The 18,843-nt window shown below is 40.4% G+C and overlaps 1 protein-coding gene and 1 long non-coding RNA gene across 11 annotated transcripts in view; one reads left to right on the plus strand and one right to left on the minus strand.

Moving 5' to 3' along the window:
- Positions 1-9,948, plus strand: part of LOC139945555 (rho guanine nucleotide exchange factor 7-like) — a 56,064-nt gene extending 46,116 nt beyond the window's left edge. For 5 of the 10 annotated variants that reach the window (XM_071942944.1, XM_071942943.1, XM_071942948.1 and 2 more), the window contains one exon: positions 4,401-9,948. In XM_071942944.1, the coding sequence (XP_071799045.1) occupies positions 4,401-4,575 (175 nt within the window). In that variant the 3' untranslated portion in view covers positions 4,576-9,948. Of the gene's footprint in view, positions 1-1,534; positions 1,577-4,400 lie in introns of all 10 variants that reach the window. The other 5 variants (XM_071942946.1, XM_071942947.1, XM_071942945.1 and 2 more) reach the window with 4 other exon arrangements.
- A 7,074-nt stretch (positions 9,949-17,022) lies between these two features.
- On the minus strand, positions 17,023-18,162 carry LOC139945557 (uncharacterized). Its single transcript, XR_011787087.1, has 2 exons — positions 17,901-18,162; positions 17,023-17,734 (listed from the first exon to the last, which is right to left on the minus strand). It is a non-coding gene; the product is annotated as an uncharacterized lncRNA (long non-coding RNA).
- Positions 18,163-18,843: the final 681 nt, after the last annotated feature.

Below are 18,843 nucleotides of genomic sequence, written 5' to 3' on the forward strand. Positions count from 1 at the left end.
AAACACATTCCTTCGGCTGGAATTGTTTTGAGGTTGGTGGGGGTAGATTTCTTTAAGTCCCGTGTCATTTCAAAGTTTGATAAAACATTGTTAGTGCAATCTATTGGATGCATTTTGCTTTGGGTTCCATGCATGATGCCTGCTGCATCTTGAAGTCCTCATCATCGAGGCCTGACTTCTTAGAGCTGCTGAGCAGAAAACAAGGTGTCAATAAATTTACTTCCTTAAAGGAACAAGTTGCCTTGGACCGGTCGAGTTTGTCTTTGAAAAGCGTTTGTAACCATTTGTTATAAAATGAATATGGTTGGAAAGATGTTTAAAAAGTAGAATACAATGATCCACACAAACATGCCTCGATATTGCACGGTTTTCCTTTTACCTCATCGACTAACAGGGTCTGCCATTTATGGGAGTCAAATTTTTGACTCCCATAAATGGCTGACCGTGTTAGTTCGCCAAAGCAAAAGGAAAGCCACGCAATTTCGAGGCAAATTTGTGTGGATCATTGTATTCTACTTTTAAAAAATCTTTCCAACCATGTACATTGTATAACAAACGGTTTCAAACGCTTTTGTTAGACCAACTCGTCCGATCCAAGGCAATATGTTCCTTTGAACGCTTCATAAGTGAGCGATAGTAACACTTAAGCAGTCATATCACATTACATTCACAGCAATGTTTTCTCCAAAGTGCAATGACCTGGGGGAGTCATAGCCCTTGATACCCTTCGACTGGACCTTTCCACTTTTCTACGAGGGGACTCATCCCAGAGTTGTGTAGTCTTTTTGTTGTTGAGGGGCTGACAAGTATTTCCACTCATACACTTTGTGCACGAAATTGTACAGACCAACCTACATCTAGCCCTCTGATAAAGTGGAGCCATCTGTTCTTAGTAGCAGGCTTCCCTAGGTCTTGCTGACAGCCTTTGCTAGGTTCCCAGGTATACAACAACCCTCTCCCTATAAACTTAACGTCTCTTATATTGTTGCGGTACCCGGTGCCAAAACATACGATTCGAACTGCCTCTCGCTACCGGGCAACCTCGGTAGTCTAGTTGGTAAAACACTGCTCTAGAATTGCAAGGGTCGTGGGTTTGAATCCCACCCGAGTAACATGCCTGTGATATATTTTTTTTCACGGGACTTGGGAAAGTACTTAGTACGTATACAGTGCTAACACACATTGGTGTATGTGTAAAAACCAAGATTAACAAACCCTCTCCCTGCCAATCAATCTTTTTGGCTTACTGGGGTGCCAGTAACTAGTGGAACCTTCCTACATTTGTCAATTCCAGAGGTTACTTCTGCGCTTAGGTGTTTTAAATAGAAATTACAACTGTTCGTAAATAGTGTCAGTTGCAGTTGGATTGGTAAAGGTGTTAGTTTGAAGCACAAAATACACTTTCGTTCTTTGGTCGTCACACCTGTTTGCTTAGCAGCCCTACTGAGCTTGGCCCCTGATCATGGTGGCCATGATAACCTTCCCACAGTGCTAAGCACTTCCTTTCTGATATCTATGCCAAACCCCTTTCTAGGCTTGCAAGAACATACTGAGGAATGTTAAACGCCGTCACCAGGTACGTAACACATGGACATGGGCAGAATGTGACCACTTGAGGCTGTGCACTGAGCAAGAGCTGTCTGGCCGTGTATGACCTGGGGTCAATTTCACAAAGATTTCGCACTAGTCCTAGCTAGCTTAGGACTAGTCCTAGGAGATATTAAAAATTCAAGGCTAGTCCTAAGTTAGGACGAGTACTTGAGATAAGACTAGTCTTAACTCTTTGTGAAATCCACCCCTGGCTTGCTTTGACCTATGACCTGGCTTTCCCTGACCCTAGAACTTGAGCTATGGTCAGCTTTAACCCTTGACCCGTCTTGATTTTACCCTTGACCTGTCTTGATTTGACCCCCATGCCTTGGCTCACTTTAACCCACGCTATTGGTTTGCTATGACCTTGGTGCTGGCTTGCATCAACTTTGAGTTTGGCTTGAATTGAGAGGCTGAACAGATACAGTGATAGTTTATTAAAGCATGAAAAAATGTTTAAATACTTCAGTAGGTTTAAAGGATTGCGGGGAGTGTGCCCCTGATCCAAAAAGAGGTGCCCATCCCTCGTCAGTTTAGTTTCATGATCTGCTTGTAGAAATCCCATAGTTGGATTAGGCAAAGCTTATTGTTATTAACTGTTATCATAAGATGGGACATCAGCAAATGCTTATTGAAGGGTTTGTACCAAATAATGACTATAGTCCTCATTACGTTGTGCAAGCAGGTCTCATGTGTACAGGGGTCGATTTCACGAAGCGCTACGAGGCGTCGTAGCTCCAGTTACGATGTATACGCGTCGTAAAGTTACGACGTGCTCCCCCATCGATTTCACGAAACTTACGATGCATTCTAGACGTCGCAAATTCCTTGACAACGAGCTAAGGTACATCGTAACTTACGATCACCCAAAGGGTCGTCTTAACTCACGTTGCTCTAGTCTCAAATGGCGTTAATGCTGCTTCTAGACAGAGAAGCCGGCGGGCATTACGCCGAGAAAGGTTATTTCGTGACCGAAGATGCCCACTTGATACATTATTAACGGACGATGAAATTTACAGGTACTATCGCTTTACACGAAATGGAATTGTTGGTTTATTGGAAAGGGTTGAATTAGAACACGACACAAAAGGTAAATTTAAATTAATAAGCATCGATGAAATGTTTAATTTGTTACTTATTACATGAACAATTTTAATTTATTTCTGTAAACTTACACAAGTACATGTACTCGACAAAACGCCAGTGATTAAAATCCCTTCAGCAGTAAAAGTAAACTGTCTAGCGCCACCATTCGTTTGCTCAAAAAACATGAAAAAAACATAAACAAACATGGCGGCGTTCACGCAGTGTCTTGCACATTTTGCGCGTCTGCGCCATTTCTTTCTCCTCTCTTCGTCTCTTGTTAAACGACTGTTTCGTTATTACAACGCGTATGTGACATAAAACAGCCGTAGTGCAAAAAGGTCATCCTCGTTCTAAAACTTCGTTTTATATAAAGGGCATTTTCAATGCGTTGCGATGCATCGTTGGTACGACGCGTTTCGTGAAATCGTTTAAGCAGTACCTCGGAGCTACGATGCATCGCAGAGCCGCGACATCGTAAGTTAAGAAGAGCTTCGTGAAATCGACCCCAGGCATGCAACTCTTTCACGTTTCCACGGAAATCAGTGGTGTTGTTTATTTTTAACAGGATTTTTTTTTTAGCCTAATATATGCCTTGCAACAACAGTGTACAACTACAATCATGTAAACTAGTACATGCTAACAATGCACCTAAGAGCATAATAAATCTCAACATTTTCGAGGGTACCATTGTGGGCATCATGTCCCGTGGCGTTTCGGCTGCCTCGCTGCGCACTTGCGTTGTGCCTTTGAACATTTTCCTCTTTTTTTTTCAACGGGCAGTTGCATGCCTGTGTGTATCAATACTCGTTAAACTGCGCAATTCTATTTTGGAACCCAAGATCCACACTTGACTTGCACAGTGTATTGAGAATTGGCTTCATGATTTCAACAGCCGTGCAACTTCTCAGCAGATCAGCCAACTTCCTCTTTTTGTCTTGGGTTTAAGGCTTCATTCAGGAAACTGATAAATTTTGTCCTAGTATGTAAAATTGTACATCTTTAAAACCATCGTAACATTCTCAAACTTCTTTGAACATGTGACCTCACCATGTTCTTGTTTGGGTATTCATAAGTTTATTTCCCAACAGTTTTCTCTTTTAATTTAATTTTGTTTCAAACTACTGCATTTGTTGCCTTCTTGTTTAAGATGCGCTACCACAAAGCCTAGTGTGGGTTTTCCATGGACAAATTATCTGGGGGTTTCCTCCAACATCTAAAACTGAAACTTCGTTCTTTGTCTTCTCTTCTGTTGCAAGCTATTGTTTAAAATTGTATTCACTGTCTTTGAAGATGTCAATATGAAATAAATGTCTTATTGAGTTATTGGTGTTCTTGGCTAGAGGCTGTTTAAATACAATGTCTTAGCAGCAGGTACCGCAACAATAATAGATGTTAGATTTTGTAGACTTGGACAGTGTATAGATAATGTGACCTCTCACGTCAATTGAAAACCATAACATGGTTTGCGCGCATACGCGGGCAAATTTTTTGTTTTTTTGGCAGCCAGCTAGAAATTACTCGCAATCTTACCATGACTACGCGTCTTTTTGCCAGGCGAAACATGACGTGTACAGTGTTTTGTAAACAGAGGGCGGTTTGAATGTAAACATAGGTCACATCGTTTATAAATGCAAGAGATAAGGCAAAACTTAGGCTTTTTATCTTGGAATTGGGAATGAAGAGCCACTACTTAACAATTCCTGATTATTTTTCCTTTTCATCAGGAGTCTGATTGACACGGTCTACGCCCTCCGAGATCAAGTCAAGGATCTAGTCGACGAGACCAAGCGGCTCAAGAGAGACCTTGACGACGAGAGGAAGGCGCGTAAGAAGCTGGAGACCACAGTCCGTAAGTCCATGAAGAGTGTAGACATTAAGCTGGAGGATGGAAGCTTATGACAGACGTAGACTAGGCAGAGCTTAACTGCCGATCTGCTGGAATTAAGCCTGGGCTACTAGTGCGACTAGTGTTGAAGTCGCAACTATTGATTGCTTATTCGAATCTACTCGATTAATCGTGCAGCCAAGACTATTACTAAAATAGTTGCTACTTCTTGCTTGTTGAACCAATTGTGTCGCTCACGACTATTGTTGATAACATGATTAACTTACGAAACACAATCAGACATCAATGACACAATCCTTCAATCCTTTCAGGGTGAATTTTACTATATTGCGCCTGAGGCAAACAATATTCCGCAATGCACTTTAGGAATAAAAAATTAGTCGCAACTTGTGTCGAAGTCGTATATACTTGAGGCGCAACTAGTCGAGTAGTAAATTACACTAGTTGCCCAGGCTTAGGTGGAATTGGATACTACTACTAAAGAGTTACATATGTATATAGATATTATGTCCCGTAAACAAAAAATTAACTCTCTTTAACTTGTTCTTTAAAGGAAAAAAAGTTATCATTATTTGAGGCTAGTGAATTTCTTCAGTTGATATTTTAGTCTTTGTTGCTTAATTCGGTCTGATCTTAGTATGCATTTGTTAGAAGATTGATTTGGAAAGTCTTCAATTCAAAGACAATATATAAGACAATTTTCTTTAGCCTGTCTTTTTTTATATATTATAATATGATTTTAGTAAAATGATGAAAGGAGATAAATGGTTTGACAGATTAAAAATGGCATTTTTAAATATTTGATGACTCTGTTTAAAGGCACTGGACACGTTTGGAAATTCTCACTTCTCACTTGGTGTAGATAAATCTGCGAATATTTGGGCTCAATTGGTCATCGAAGTTGCAAGAAAATAGTGAAAGAAAAAACACCCTTGTTGCACAAATGTGTGTGCTTTCAGATGCCTGAGAAAGGCTACAGGCCTTAAGATCTTCTCAGATTCAAATATTACAGTGAGGAATCCCCTCTTTTTTTTCAAAGACTGTTAATTTAGAGGGAGTCGTTTCTCACAATGTTATATACTATCAGCAGCTCTCTGTTGTCTGTTACCAATTCGGTTTTTATGTTTTGGGTAATTACCAAACATGTTCAGTGCTTTTAGTAGTAGATATATAGTTATTGTATTTAACACAAATGTTAAATAAATCTTACAGTAAAGGGCGAGTCACACTGCAGTGAAAACGATAACGATCATGACGCAAAGAGAACGCATTCTCTTGGTTGATTTGCTCCATGCAGAATACACCCACGCTCATTCAACCAATAAAGGGCGTGCTTTGTTAACATTCTCGTTCTCGTTATCGAGACCTGTGTGACCGGGCCTTAAGTCTTCAACACAGAAATTTGTAAGTGGGCCAGCTTGTGGAAGTTTGGTCTTAGCCAATGACGTGTAGAATTACTCAGTTTAAAGATATAACCATTTATAGGAGAGCAGCTGGTTTGCAATTTTAGTTTTTACATTTCATTTTGCAGTTGTAACTTTTACCTCATAATACATTATAAGATCCTGGTGGTTGCAGCTTTTGTGGGCTAGCCACATTTGTCGTCAATTTATAAAGGCAATAGAAAACATTTTGGAAAGAATGGTACAAGATTCCTGAATAGTAGTTAAAATGGAGGTTATTCACAGAGATACTTAAAAGAAAAAATTTCATTGCTTCTGCCAAAAAACTTTTACTGTAGTCAGTGTTGTTGCCCTGATGGGCGGTGCTGGGCTGAAATTTTTGCCTAGCACTCTGATCGAAGTACATTATGCACCCAGCACAGACTTCCCCAAGATTAATTCAAAATATATTTTTACTGTGCACTGATCTGAGACACAGCTAATTATAAGGAGCATCAATTCTCACAGAGAAAGAACACAGTCAAAAAGGCCATTCAACTTATTGCGTGCCCATGTAACATGAACAATTTGGAAACCTGGCATCATGCCTACCTGAAGCTTGCACCTCAGCAATGATGGCTCGATAATTTGAGCAATTTTGTTGATTTGCTCGCCCTTGGTGGCTTTAAAAAAAAAACATTTTTAATGCCCACCACTTATATTGGTGTCTGACCAATTAATGTCATTGGCTGTGGTTTGAATGAAAGATAAGATTTTCTCCATGGGATTCTTGGCTAGTAAAGTGATTTTAAAGTTCGCTATTCTATAAGTCCTCGGCTTCACAAACAGAATTTATACTTCAAATGAAGTCTGCTGCCACCTAGTGTCAGCAAAAGTCTCCCATTGAACCAGAGAAAAGGTCACACACAAAGCAAAACGTCATTTGAATGTCCATTTCATCAACTATGCAAATGAAGTTGTGAGACTTTTCAAGCCGTTTAACATTTAACCCAATTTCTCGCTTTTGTTTTCTCCACAACAGGGTTACGTTATAAATTCTCTGATTACACCGAGAGTCTTTGATAATACTGTCGCCACAAATAAATGAAAAACTAAGAATGAAAAGGTAACGAGTGGAACGTTCTTGGGTTTCCGCCAATCTGTAACAAACCATGAGTTGTTGGCTGGTGTGGCAATTTGATTAACATCCCCTTTTTTCATGTGGTATAAATTTTGGAGTATCAAACAAGACGAACCCATGATTTGTTTAATCAAAAAGCTTACTTACAAAGGAATAACTTACAGTTGTCTTAAAAAATCAATCTTGAGTTTTGGGGTTGAACAAAGAATTGACTAGAGTGGGATTTGAACCAACGACCTTCCGGAAACATGCCGGCGCTCTACCAACTGAGCTATCTAGCCCTATATTGGCAGTGTTCCCTATTTTGTCAATATCTTTGTTCGGGCGTTCCAGTCAGAAGCTATACAACCGTTAACTGCTGTGTAGCCAGGGATCACACCCAAACTACGATATAACCTGGGAAGCGGCAGCCAGGGGATCACCTCTAAGGGGATGCGACTTTTTGTTTTAAAAATCAATCTTTTGAGACATTTGCCTTCTTGAATTCTGATTGCTGCCCTTTTGCTCGCTGAGACAAAGAAAAATGTGTGTAAAAGCCAAATAAAAAGAGACGGTTATACCCCTTCCTTTGTCAATTACAAATTGTGTAGGATATATTGGACACAACATTTCCACTTTATTTACTAAAATACGTTTTTAAATGGTTGTACCATTCCTGTCGACTGTCCACCGTTTTATGGCTTTTGTCGTGGTGTGATTTATAACAGCTCGGAAAACAACTGTTCAAATTAACCTGCATGAATAAATTCTATGCCTGCCTGTTCACTCTCATCAGGGGGCCCAATCTCAAAGAGCTAAGAAAAAATTTTTTAAGCAGAAAGAAATTCCTGGACAATTTTCCCGCTCAGCGAAACATGAGCCGGTCACAGGTGCATGTGATATTTAATTTTTGGCTGGTAACCTGTTAAGCAAATTGCTTTCAGCCTGGCTACTTTTCGTGTTTAAAGGAACATTACAGAATTGGTTTTTGCTAACAAAACAGTTGCTGGCAGTGTAAGCACTTTATGTAATCCACCAGATACATAAACTGACAAACCTGTAGAAGTTTGAGATCGATCGACCATCTGGGTCACGAGAGAATAGTGAAAAACCGATTACAAATTTTGCATTGCATCGATGCCAAAATAAAAGTGAATAAAATGCTCACTGAGCGATAAACTCCAAATTCGCAGTTAGATTATTTATCTCTCATCAAATATGACAATTCAGACGAAAATATTTCAAGGGATGTTTTCAACTATCATCATTAGACCGTGTAAGTTTTATGTAAATCTGTGATCTTCACAATTTTTGTTTCTTACCAATTCTGTAATGTTCCTTTAAGTAGCTCTTTGTTCTAAATTTCATGGCATTGCTTATCATAAACTACTTCACAAATACTCGGCGTGCACGTTAGCCAGGGAATGAGGTGCTTTTGGTCTAGTTAGCGACAGATTCAGTTGCTTACTAGAGCAGCATGGAGCTCAATCCATGGCTAATCCATACACACTGAGTAATTGCAAAGTGGTCTACGGCATTTTGCATTTTGGGTCAATATCATCCTGTGCTTTATCGTGAACCTGGGTCCAATGCTTGCATGTTTTCACCCAGGTGCAGTCCCCTAACTGGGCTTAATTTCATGGCTCTGCTTACCGCCGTGCGCTTACGAACACGATTCCCCGCTTACGTGCAAGCGCCAAATTTTTGCGCTAGCCTTGTAAGCGTAGAATGCCTAGTAACGTGGAGTACGCACGCGCAGAAGCCAAAATTCGCCGCTAGGCTTCCCTGCTTCCGTAAGCGCCGATTCTGTGCTTACGGTAAGCAGAGCCATGAAATTGGGCCCTGTTCTCACAAATACCTTGGAGGTCCAGACATATAATGTGTTCTTTCCCCATTGTTTTATTACCAAAACGTTTCTTCAGTTGATCCCAGTTGTGTTTTCAGGCATTGGTGATTAACAGTCTTCCATACTTCCAAAGTCCACCGCTGTAATGTTTGTGAATTTGTACAAAGTAGATGTTTTTGCACAATTGTCATACAAATTTTACTAACAACTCTTTTCTTAACTGTATAACAAGAATAACATCTATGGGATCAGGGGATAGTGTAAGTCGTTATAATTTGTTAGACTATTTGAGGAAGGGGGTGTGGGTGAGAATCATTTATTTTAAGGCTGTATTCTTGGACAGTCTGATATTTAAAGGCAGTGGACACTATTGGTAATTACTCAAAATAATCATTAGCACAAAACCTTACTTTGTAACGAGTAATGGGAAGAGGTTGATAATATAAAACATTGTGAAAACGGCTCCCTCTGAAGTGACGTAGTTTTGGAGACCTCAGATTTATAACTTGAGGTCTCGAAATCAAGCAACTGAAAGCGCACAACTCCGTGTGACAATTGGGTGGTTTTTCTTTCATTATTATCTCCCAACTTGATGACCGATTTATAACTTGAGGTCTCGAAATCAAGCAACTGAAAGCGCACAACTTCGTGTGACAATTGGGTGCTTTTTCTTTCATTATTATCTCCCAACTTTGATGACCGATTTAGCTCAAATTTTCACAGGTTTGTTATTTTAAGCATATGTTGAAATATACCAAGTGAGGAGACTGGTCTTTGACAGTTACCAATTGTGTCCAATGTCTTAAAACATTTGCCTGTTCATGACTGGCCGTTCAAAAGTCATAGTTTTACCATGATACATGTAGGTGGCTTGGTGTTTGGATTGTCAGTCCCACTGACAGCTGACATGCCGCATGAAAGCCACAAGCATGGCTGTCTGGCTCACCACTGGCCAACTGGCTGTTACGAAGGGGCTATAATCCCATCCCGGCTATAACTCGTTGAGTCCCCCTGCCCCCTTTCAATTTTGGTTCCAATTTCTGCATTACAGTCGACATTGAGCAGGGGGACGGGGGGGGGGGGGGGGGGCATGGGGAGACAATGTTTGTTGTCAATGGGAAGTGTACAGTGGTTGGTTTTCTGTTATGTTAGGAATGGGTGGCCCAAGCATTTTGAGCGGGATTGTATCTGTATGCTGCTGGATTTTGGCTGTCTACCGGTAGACTCACTTGCTACTTGACTGGCTGGCCACTATCTGATCTGGCTGCCGGTTGGCTGGTTACTGAGTCTGCTACCTGGGCCCAATTTAATTAAGCAGTTTAAGCAGAGATTTCTGCTTTATTGGCTGTGCATGAAAAGACATGGGTACCAGTGAAAAAAATGTGTTCAGGCTGGTAACCTATTTTTGCTAAGCAAACATTTTTGTGGTGAGCACGTTTTGGGGCATAAACGCTTCTGGAAATTGGGCCCTGGGTCTCATTTCATACAGCTGCTTAAAAGTGGAAAATTTTCTGCAAAGCAAAAGATGAGCAGGAAACAGTCACAAGTTTGGCTTGGTACCTTATTCTGGGAAATTAAGCACACGTTTGTTGTGCTTACATGTAGCTACTTATTATGCTTAGGCAGTACTATGAAAGTTGGCCCTTTAAAAGAGTGACCTATTCTGGAGGGCTGTAAGACTGATCTAGTAAGCTCCGCCCCTTAATGAATTGACCAATCACTAGCCTTGCTCAAGGCATTCGAGATATGATATTCACTGCGAAAAAAGACGCCGCTTTAAAAACCCACCCGTATACACTGTGCGTAAAATGTGTGTAACCACGTCGCACGACGCAACATCCCCCGTACGCTATCCGCATGCGGTTAGTGGTACGAGTGCGGATGACTTGTGCACAGTAGTCGTACAATGGGTGTTGAGCAATGGGACAGTGCATACGGTTGGGGCGTGCGGTGTGATTACACACATGACGCACAGTGTATACGGGTGGGTTTACCGCGAGCGTCTTTTCGGAGTGAATAATGCGACTGCTTTGAGCAAGGCTTACCAATCACAAAACATTATTACGTAAAAATCTGATCAACAGAAGTTTTATCTAGCTTTTATTTTCTTCTATTGTATACCTTACCCAGAGTTTTTTTAAACTGTATGATAAATTCACTTGTATTTTTTTTTCCCCTCCATATTATTAAGTTAAATGCAGATGACCTGCAGACCCATTGCAGATGCACCAGTTTGTAGGTCCAGTTAAAATTCAAGGTTTTAAGTCGTTCTGCGTGAAAATGCGCAAAACAACAAATTGACCCTGACAAATTGACACTGTAACCTGCTACTTGTACCCTTTGCTCGCTTAGCTGACATTTTCAACCCTAGCAGGTGTATTGGTGCAAGGGTAAAACAAATAAATCAGAAATTGGTTTTTGTTACATAGTTTTCCCCCCTCCCTACATTTTGGCTCAACAGTTGATAATGTTACAATACTGCAATGGGTGTACAGGGAACATAGAGTGTTCTACACATACATGTACATGTACGTCATTTACAAAATAATATTTAATGTAATATTACCTTGTCACAAAAACCTTTTTTTATTACATATATATACTTACAAAATGTAGAGGGAGTGTTTTCAAACTTAACAAAGATCAGTTTATATAAATAAAGTTGTTAGGAATGTGTTGTTCCCCTCTTTAAAAAGAATCAAAGTACATTCTAGTAGTGTAAATAACTTGTAAATTATTAACAACAAAAAGTATTTAACCTACCCCTTGTTCTGATTTGGTTTCAGTTTCATTTAGAAATGCTTGTCTGTTCATGTTCTGGAAGTTAAAGGCAGTGGACACTATTGGTGATTACTCAAAATAATTATTAGCATAAAACCTTACTTGGTAACAAGTAATGAGGAGAGGTTGATAGTATAAAACATTGTGAGAAACGGCTCCCTCTGAGGTAACGTAGTTTTCGAGAAAGAAGTAATTTTCCATAAATTTGATTTCAAGACCTCGGATTTAGAATTTGAGGTCTTGAAATTAGGCATCTGAAAGCACACAACTTCGTGTGACAATGGTGTTTTTTCTTATAATGTTATCTCGAAACTTCAACGACCAGTTGAGTTCAAACTTTCGCAGGTTTGTCATTTTATGCATATTGTGAGATACACCAAGTGAGAAGACTGGTCTTTGACAGTTACCAATTGTGTCCAGTGTCTTTAAAGGCAGTGGACACTATTGGTAATTACTCAAAATAATTATTAGCACAAAACCTTACTTGTTAATGAGTAATGGGGAGCTGTTGATAGCATAATACACTGTGAGAAACGGCTCCCTCTGAAGTAACGTAGTTTTCGAGAAAGAAGTAATTTTCCATGAATTTGATTTCAAGACCTCAGATTTAGAATTTGAGGTCTCGAAATTAAGCATCTGAAAGCACACAGTTTTGTGACAAGGGTGTTTTTTCTTTTATTATTATCTTGCAACTCCAACGACCAATTGAGCTCAAATTTGCACAGGTTTGTTATTTCATGCATATTTGTTGAGATACACCAAGTGAGAAGACTGGTCTTTTTTTTTGCTTTTTAAGAATAAATATTACTTCTTCTCACTAGCCACTTTTACTACAAGTTATTTATCGGACAAATAAAAAACAGTAATGTAAGCATAGACTGAAATACAGGAGTAATAGTACAGCTTATACGTCTGCAAACAATTTCATCTGAAAGCAGACTTTATCAATCTTAACAGTTTTACATGTTAGTTTAAATAATTCTGGATTGTCTTCTCTTATATTTTAGACTACCGTAGTTTCCTGCGTATAAGACACATGTTTTTTATCCGACATTGAAAGGCCCTAAACAAATCACTGCGCCTTATGTAACGATGCGCCTATTTGATATCAGTGACCCCTCATGTGTTGATGGACAATTAGTAAATGGGACGAGGGGTTGATTTCACAAAGAGTTGGGACTAGTCCTTACTTTGGACTAGTCCAAGAAGATATTAAAAACTTAAGGCTAACTTGAGATAAGACTAGTCTTAAAGGCAGTGGACATTATTGGTAATTACTCAAAATAATTATTACCATAAAACCTTACTTGGTAACAAGTAATGGGGAGAGGTTGATGGTATAAAACATTGTGAGAAACAGCACCCTCTGAAGTGCCATAGTTTTCGAGAAAAAAGTAAATTTCCACGAATTTGATTTCGAGACCTCAGATTTAGAACTTGAGGTCACGAAATAGATCATCTAAAAGCACACAACTTCCAATTGAGCTCAAATTTTCACAGGTTTGTTATTTTATGCATATGTTGAGATACACCAAGTGAGAAGACTTTTCTTTGACAATTACCAATAGTGTCCACTGCCTTAAACTCTTTGTGAAATTATCTCTTGGCGAGCCTGTGTATGAAAGTCTGTCACGTTGTGGCTTATACTGCGATGTGCCATATATGTTTCGATTTTATGGGTGCGTTCGATTAGCTTCCCTGGGTCGACCCCAATCTGCCCCGGTACATTTGAATGTCTTTGATGTCATTCCAGGGGCTCAGCCCCAAGTGCCCTGCTTGTGGAACAGGTCCCTTGGGGCTGGCCTGAGGTGAATGACGTCACCACGAGAGGGCGAGTGATCGTTAGATTAGCTCTTGTCAGGGGCTCACCCGAATGAGCACCGTGGGGTAGACATAGGGAAGCGAATCGAACGCACCCAATGTTATTTGGCAATTTTTAGGGTACTGGGAGTGCCCACTAATGGCCAAGCACCTTATATGCAGAAAATTACGGTACTATTAAATTATTTTATGGCGTAGCTTTCTGCCGAGATTTGTTGGCATCGCTGTTCACAGTTTAGTTACCTCTATCTCCGTGGTTGGAGACAGATATGTCAAGTTGTGGATGAAAGGCTTAACTTCATGGAACTGCATGCTTGCTGCAAAATTCTGCGCTTGCCGACCAGGGCTTGGGTTTTTAACACTAGACCCACAGGTCCCGAGACCAGTGGTTTTAGTGTTAGACCAGTAAACTCATGACAGACAATGTTGTGTTTCAATATTGACTAAACAATACATGTACCTTAAATTTTAAACTGATCAAATTCTTCAAATGTTCGCTTTGGAGTCTTATAAATACATTTCAATTCTATTGATTAATGAAGTATACTTGATACCCGAAAAGACAGATAAGACAAATCTTTTGTTACATATGTCTTAAAGCTCAACTATTGATTCATTAAAAAACAGTGGGTGCGTTCGTTTAGCTTCCCTGGGTTGACCCCGGTGTGTGGCGGTTTTTACTTCCAGGACGAACGTGGGTAACTATCTGCACACGTTCGTCCTGGGAAAAAGAAACGCCACACACCGGGGTCGACCCAGGGAAGCTAAACGAACGCACCCACTAACATGCATATTTTCAGGACCCCTGAAGTTTTGTTTCATTTTGATTCTGATCTTGGACAAACAATTTGCAGTCCAGTAAACATTTTGAGCTCCCAAAAATGCAACCACTGCAGCTACCAATAAAATCAGACGCTTTAGCCGGTGCCAATCCCTTTGTTATGTTTTACAAATTATGGTGGTACCTTTCTTTGTTTGTCTTATGAACATTGCTGTGTATGTTAGGGTGCCAGATGAGCATCGTTTTCGTCTGGTACCCCACAGCCCTCTTACATTATTTTAGAGGTAAATGAAGAAGGCAACCAGTCTATTGTTTGGCACGAGGAGATGTGTACATGTGGATCCTAACAAATCTGGGCCCAATTTCATGGCTCTGCTTACCACCGAATTCTGCACTTACGATCACGATTCCCCGCTTACGTGCAAGCGCCGAATTTCTGCGCTAGTCTTGTAAGCGTAGAATGTCTAGTAAAGTGGAGTTCGCACGCACAGAAGCCCAAATTCGCCACTAACCCTGAAATACGCTTGCCGTAAGCACAGAATTCCCTGCTTCCGTAAGCGCTGATTCCTTGCTTACGGTAAGCAAAGCCATGAAATTGGGCCCTGTACATGTACATTGTAGATAGATATATTGGAAACATTTATTAAACTATTGTCTATGATTATGAGATTCATATTGTAACATGACCTTGTTGTCTGAATTATTTCCTCATTTCCAGTTTGTGATGTTGGGGTCTTCTTATCTTGCACAATGACTTGCTTTGGTGCAATTTACCATGCTTTCATCTGAATTCCTCAGACTACAGACACAGAATTGATTTGCCAAATGGTTGGGAAAAGCTTTTGTATAACAACCTTATGGCTTTACTTACCATAAGCAAGGAATCGGCGCTTACGGAAGCAGGGAACTCTGTGCTTACGGCAAGCTTATTTCACGGGTTAGCGAGGAATTTGGGCTTCTGCACGTGCGTACACCACGTTACTAGGCATTCTATGCTTTCAGGCTAGCGCAGAAATTTGGTGCTTGCACGTAAGCGGGAAATCGTGATCGTAAGCGCAGAGTTCTGCGGTAAGCAGAGCCATGAAATTAGGCAAAGACGAGCAGACCATAGCACCATTGTGCCATACACATTCATTCAAAATTACGAATTGGTGTTTGCCTTCCCTTATGTTACTATATATTGAGGGAAAGCTTGCCCTGAACCATGTGATGTTGCAACTGTCTCTTCACTCTGAACCAAGTCGTACCAGACATTCAAACCTACATGTATCTCGCAAAATTGCTTGTTCTGTGCTTGTTGGTACGATGTTTTCCCTACCCCCCCCCCCCCCCCCTCAATGGCTGGTCTTTTAAGACGAGCGTGTGCCCATGAATTAAATGTTTGTGAACAATGAGGAAAACAGTGCAAGTACTAACATTGAGAAAGCATAAGTTTATTTAAACAAAGTCCTAAATCCATGTGATATCGGACCCTCATTAAAAGCATTAAAGATGCTGTGTCAGATTTTTGGCCGATTTGACCAAAAAATTTTGATTTAAAATTCAATCAATAGGTATTTTTATGGGGGTCGAGAAATTTAAAAGCTTTCATTTGAGCCATTGTTCGAGAAAGTCCACTAATTATTATAGTAGCAGTGAAATAAAGTGTTAAAAATTAGTTTTTGTCGAGATCCAGACAATATATCACGTGACCAGTTCTTATGTGTTTTGTAAGTAACGTTTTTAGTTTTTGTCATGGTTCCTGACCATTAAAAGGAAAGGTTTAACTTTTTTTCGTTAGAGTGAGTGATACTCTTTGAAATACCATTCACTTGCTAACTGTAGCAGAAATATTTGCTTAAACTTTAGTGTATTTCACAGGTTAGCAGAAAAATTGGGCGCCCATATTACGTGTTTACTGTGGATTTGCATTGTGACATCATTTATTTTTGTGTGGTAAGCACCGGAAGGTTAGCATGCCTTTTCGTGTGCCTACGGTTAGCAGCGCTATGAAATACAAACTGCTATGAAATTGGGCCCCGACGTTAAACTATTGGTGCCATTCCTTTTACAGCAATCAATCAATCAATCAATCATTGTGCATTTGTAGAGTGCAACCACTAGTCTCTTTCAGTAACACCAACAATCAATATTACTTTTCCAATTGTCGATACCGTGGATTCCTTTGAGTACTTCTGTTGGGTGCAAACTTAAAACCAGCTCAAGTTTTAAAGCGGGTCATGGTGTTTTAAAACAGGGCCCAATTTCATGGCTCTGCTAACCGCCGAATTCTGTGCTTACGATCACGATTCCCCACGCTTACGTGCAAGAAGCAAATTTCTGCGCTAGCCTTGTGAGCATAGAATGCCTAGTAACGCGGAGTACGCACGCGCAGAACCCCAAATTCGCCGCTAACCCGTGAAATACGCTTGCCGTAAGCACAGAATTCCCTGCTTCCGTAAGTGGCGATTCTGTGCTTACGGTAAGCAGAGCCATGAAGTTGGGCACAGGTAACTTCACTGTGCTCAATAAACCCTATCGACTTTTCACTTTTAGTTTTACAAACTCATTGTTTGTTTGGTTGCTTCGCAGTAACAAACCAACATGTCATACTTCGAGTCACAACCAAATTTCCTTATATTTTTGTACAAAGAAAACACTAAAGAATTTACTAAAGTGGGACACGAACTAACGACCTCCAAGTTAACGTGTCCGCACTCGACCAACAGAGCTATCTTGGCCTATGCTGGCAGTTTCCCTATTTTGTCCATATCTTTGTTGGGGGGGGGGGGGGGGTGGGTATAACCGTTTACTGCAGTGCAGCCAGGGATCACACCCAAATTAAGACACCGTACAACCTGGGAAGCGGCAGCCAGGGGATCACCTTTGAAGGAGATTCAACTTTTTATTTCAGATGTTTACATTATACACCACAAAGGAAACTGACTGGGTAAATTTTGTAAATGACTTGGGACTCGAACCAACAACCTCCGGACTAACATGCCGGCGCTCTACCAACTGAGCTATCTAGCCCTAAGTTGACGATCCCCTGGCTGCCTCTTCCCAGGTATCGTAACTTCGGTGTGATCCCTGGCTACATGACGGCAGTTAATGGTTGCATGGCTTCTGAACAGCAACCCTCGAACAAAGATATTGACAAAATAGAGAAACAGCCAAAATAGGGTTAGATAGCTCAGTTGGTTGAGCGCCGGCGCGTTAATCTGGAAGTCATTGGTTTGAGTCCCATCCTAAAACTTGAGGGTAAAAAAACTCACAAAGAGTCACTCTTTATAGCATTCATTACATGTTTGAGTTTAGCCAAGGCCACCAGTCTTCTATCTTGCCATTGTCGTCTCTCCTGTAGTTGATCAAAGTGAAATCTTGCAGCACTTTCTGCAAAACTTCCATCACTTTTTTTCTACCTTGAAGGTTGGAGATGGTCCAAATGATGAAGTGACTCTGTTGATAGTGGCACCGTGACGTTCCATGTAGTTGGCTGTACCTGAACGAGTTAAACACATTATCAAGTGTCAGATTGTTAACCAGAAAACCTCGATTTTTTTAAAGACTTTTGCATATCTTGTTCGACCTTCAAGGTTACAAGGTATTATTGGATATCCTGCCGAGTGAGCGCAGCGCAGTGACTAGACAGTGTAGTGTTTGCTTACCTTCCTTGCGATCAATTCTAGTTTGTACCCACAGAAATGGCGAAAGTTCTGCCAAAAAAGTGAAGAAATTATGAACAAATTCAAAGTTTCAGAACTGAAGTTGAGCTGATCTGCTAGCTTTAGTGGTATTCGTGTTGACATGCATGACATGTGGACTGTGTTTTTAATTATTGCACCTACACAAACAAATGAGGGCACTATGCTGGTTTAACGGTGGTATTTTGTTTGCAGGTGAAAAATTAACGGTTGTGTTAAATACCGCCCTCTTACGTGTGGACAACTGCTGCTTTATGATTGGTCTGTTGTGCATAAGTTAATAACCAAGCTTTATGATTGGTCTGTTAAGCGTAAGCTTACGCGCAACAGACTAATCATAAAGCAGCAGTTGTTCTCTTAATAACCAAGCTTTATGATTGGTCTGTTACGCGTAAGCTTACGCGCAACAGACCAATCATAAAGCAGCAGTTGTTCTCACGTAAGAGGGCGGTATTTAACACACCCGTTAATTTTTCACCTGCAAACAAAATACCACCGTTAAACCAGCATAGCGCCCTCATTTTTTTGTGTTGGTGCAATAATTAAAAACTAAACACAGTCCACATGTCATGCATGTCAACACGTAGACCACTCAACTAGCAGCTCAGCTCAACTTCAGTTCTGGAACCTTGAATTTGTTCATAATTTCTTCACTTTTTTGGCAGAACTTTCACCATTTCTGTTGGTACAAACTACCATCTCTTCAAGAGGGAATCCCAAACTAGAATTGATCGAAAGGAAGGTAAGCAAACACTGTCACTGCGCTGCGCTCACTCGGTAGGCAGAGATCCAATAATAATACCTTGTTGAAGGTCGAAGGCTTATCTTTTATCGCGATTCAGAACCGCAATGTATTGTAGGTAGGCAGAGGGGTCAAAACATAGAGTTATATATATAAGAACTAGAG

The sequence above is a fragment of the Asterias amurensis genome, chromosome 12 (assembly GCF_032118995.1).
Source record: "Asterias amurensis chromosome 12, ASM3211899v1".
NCBI classification, from domain to species: Eukaryota; Metazoa; Echinodermata; class Asteroidea; order Forcipulatida; family Asteriidae; genus Asterias; species Asterias amurensis.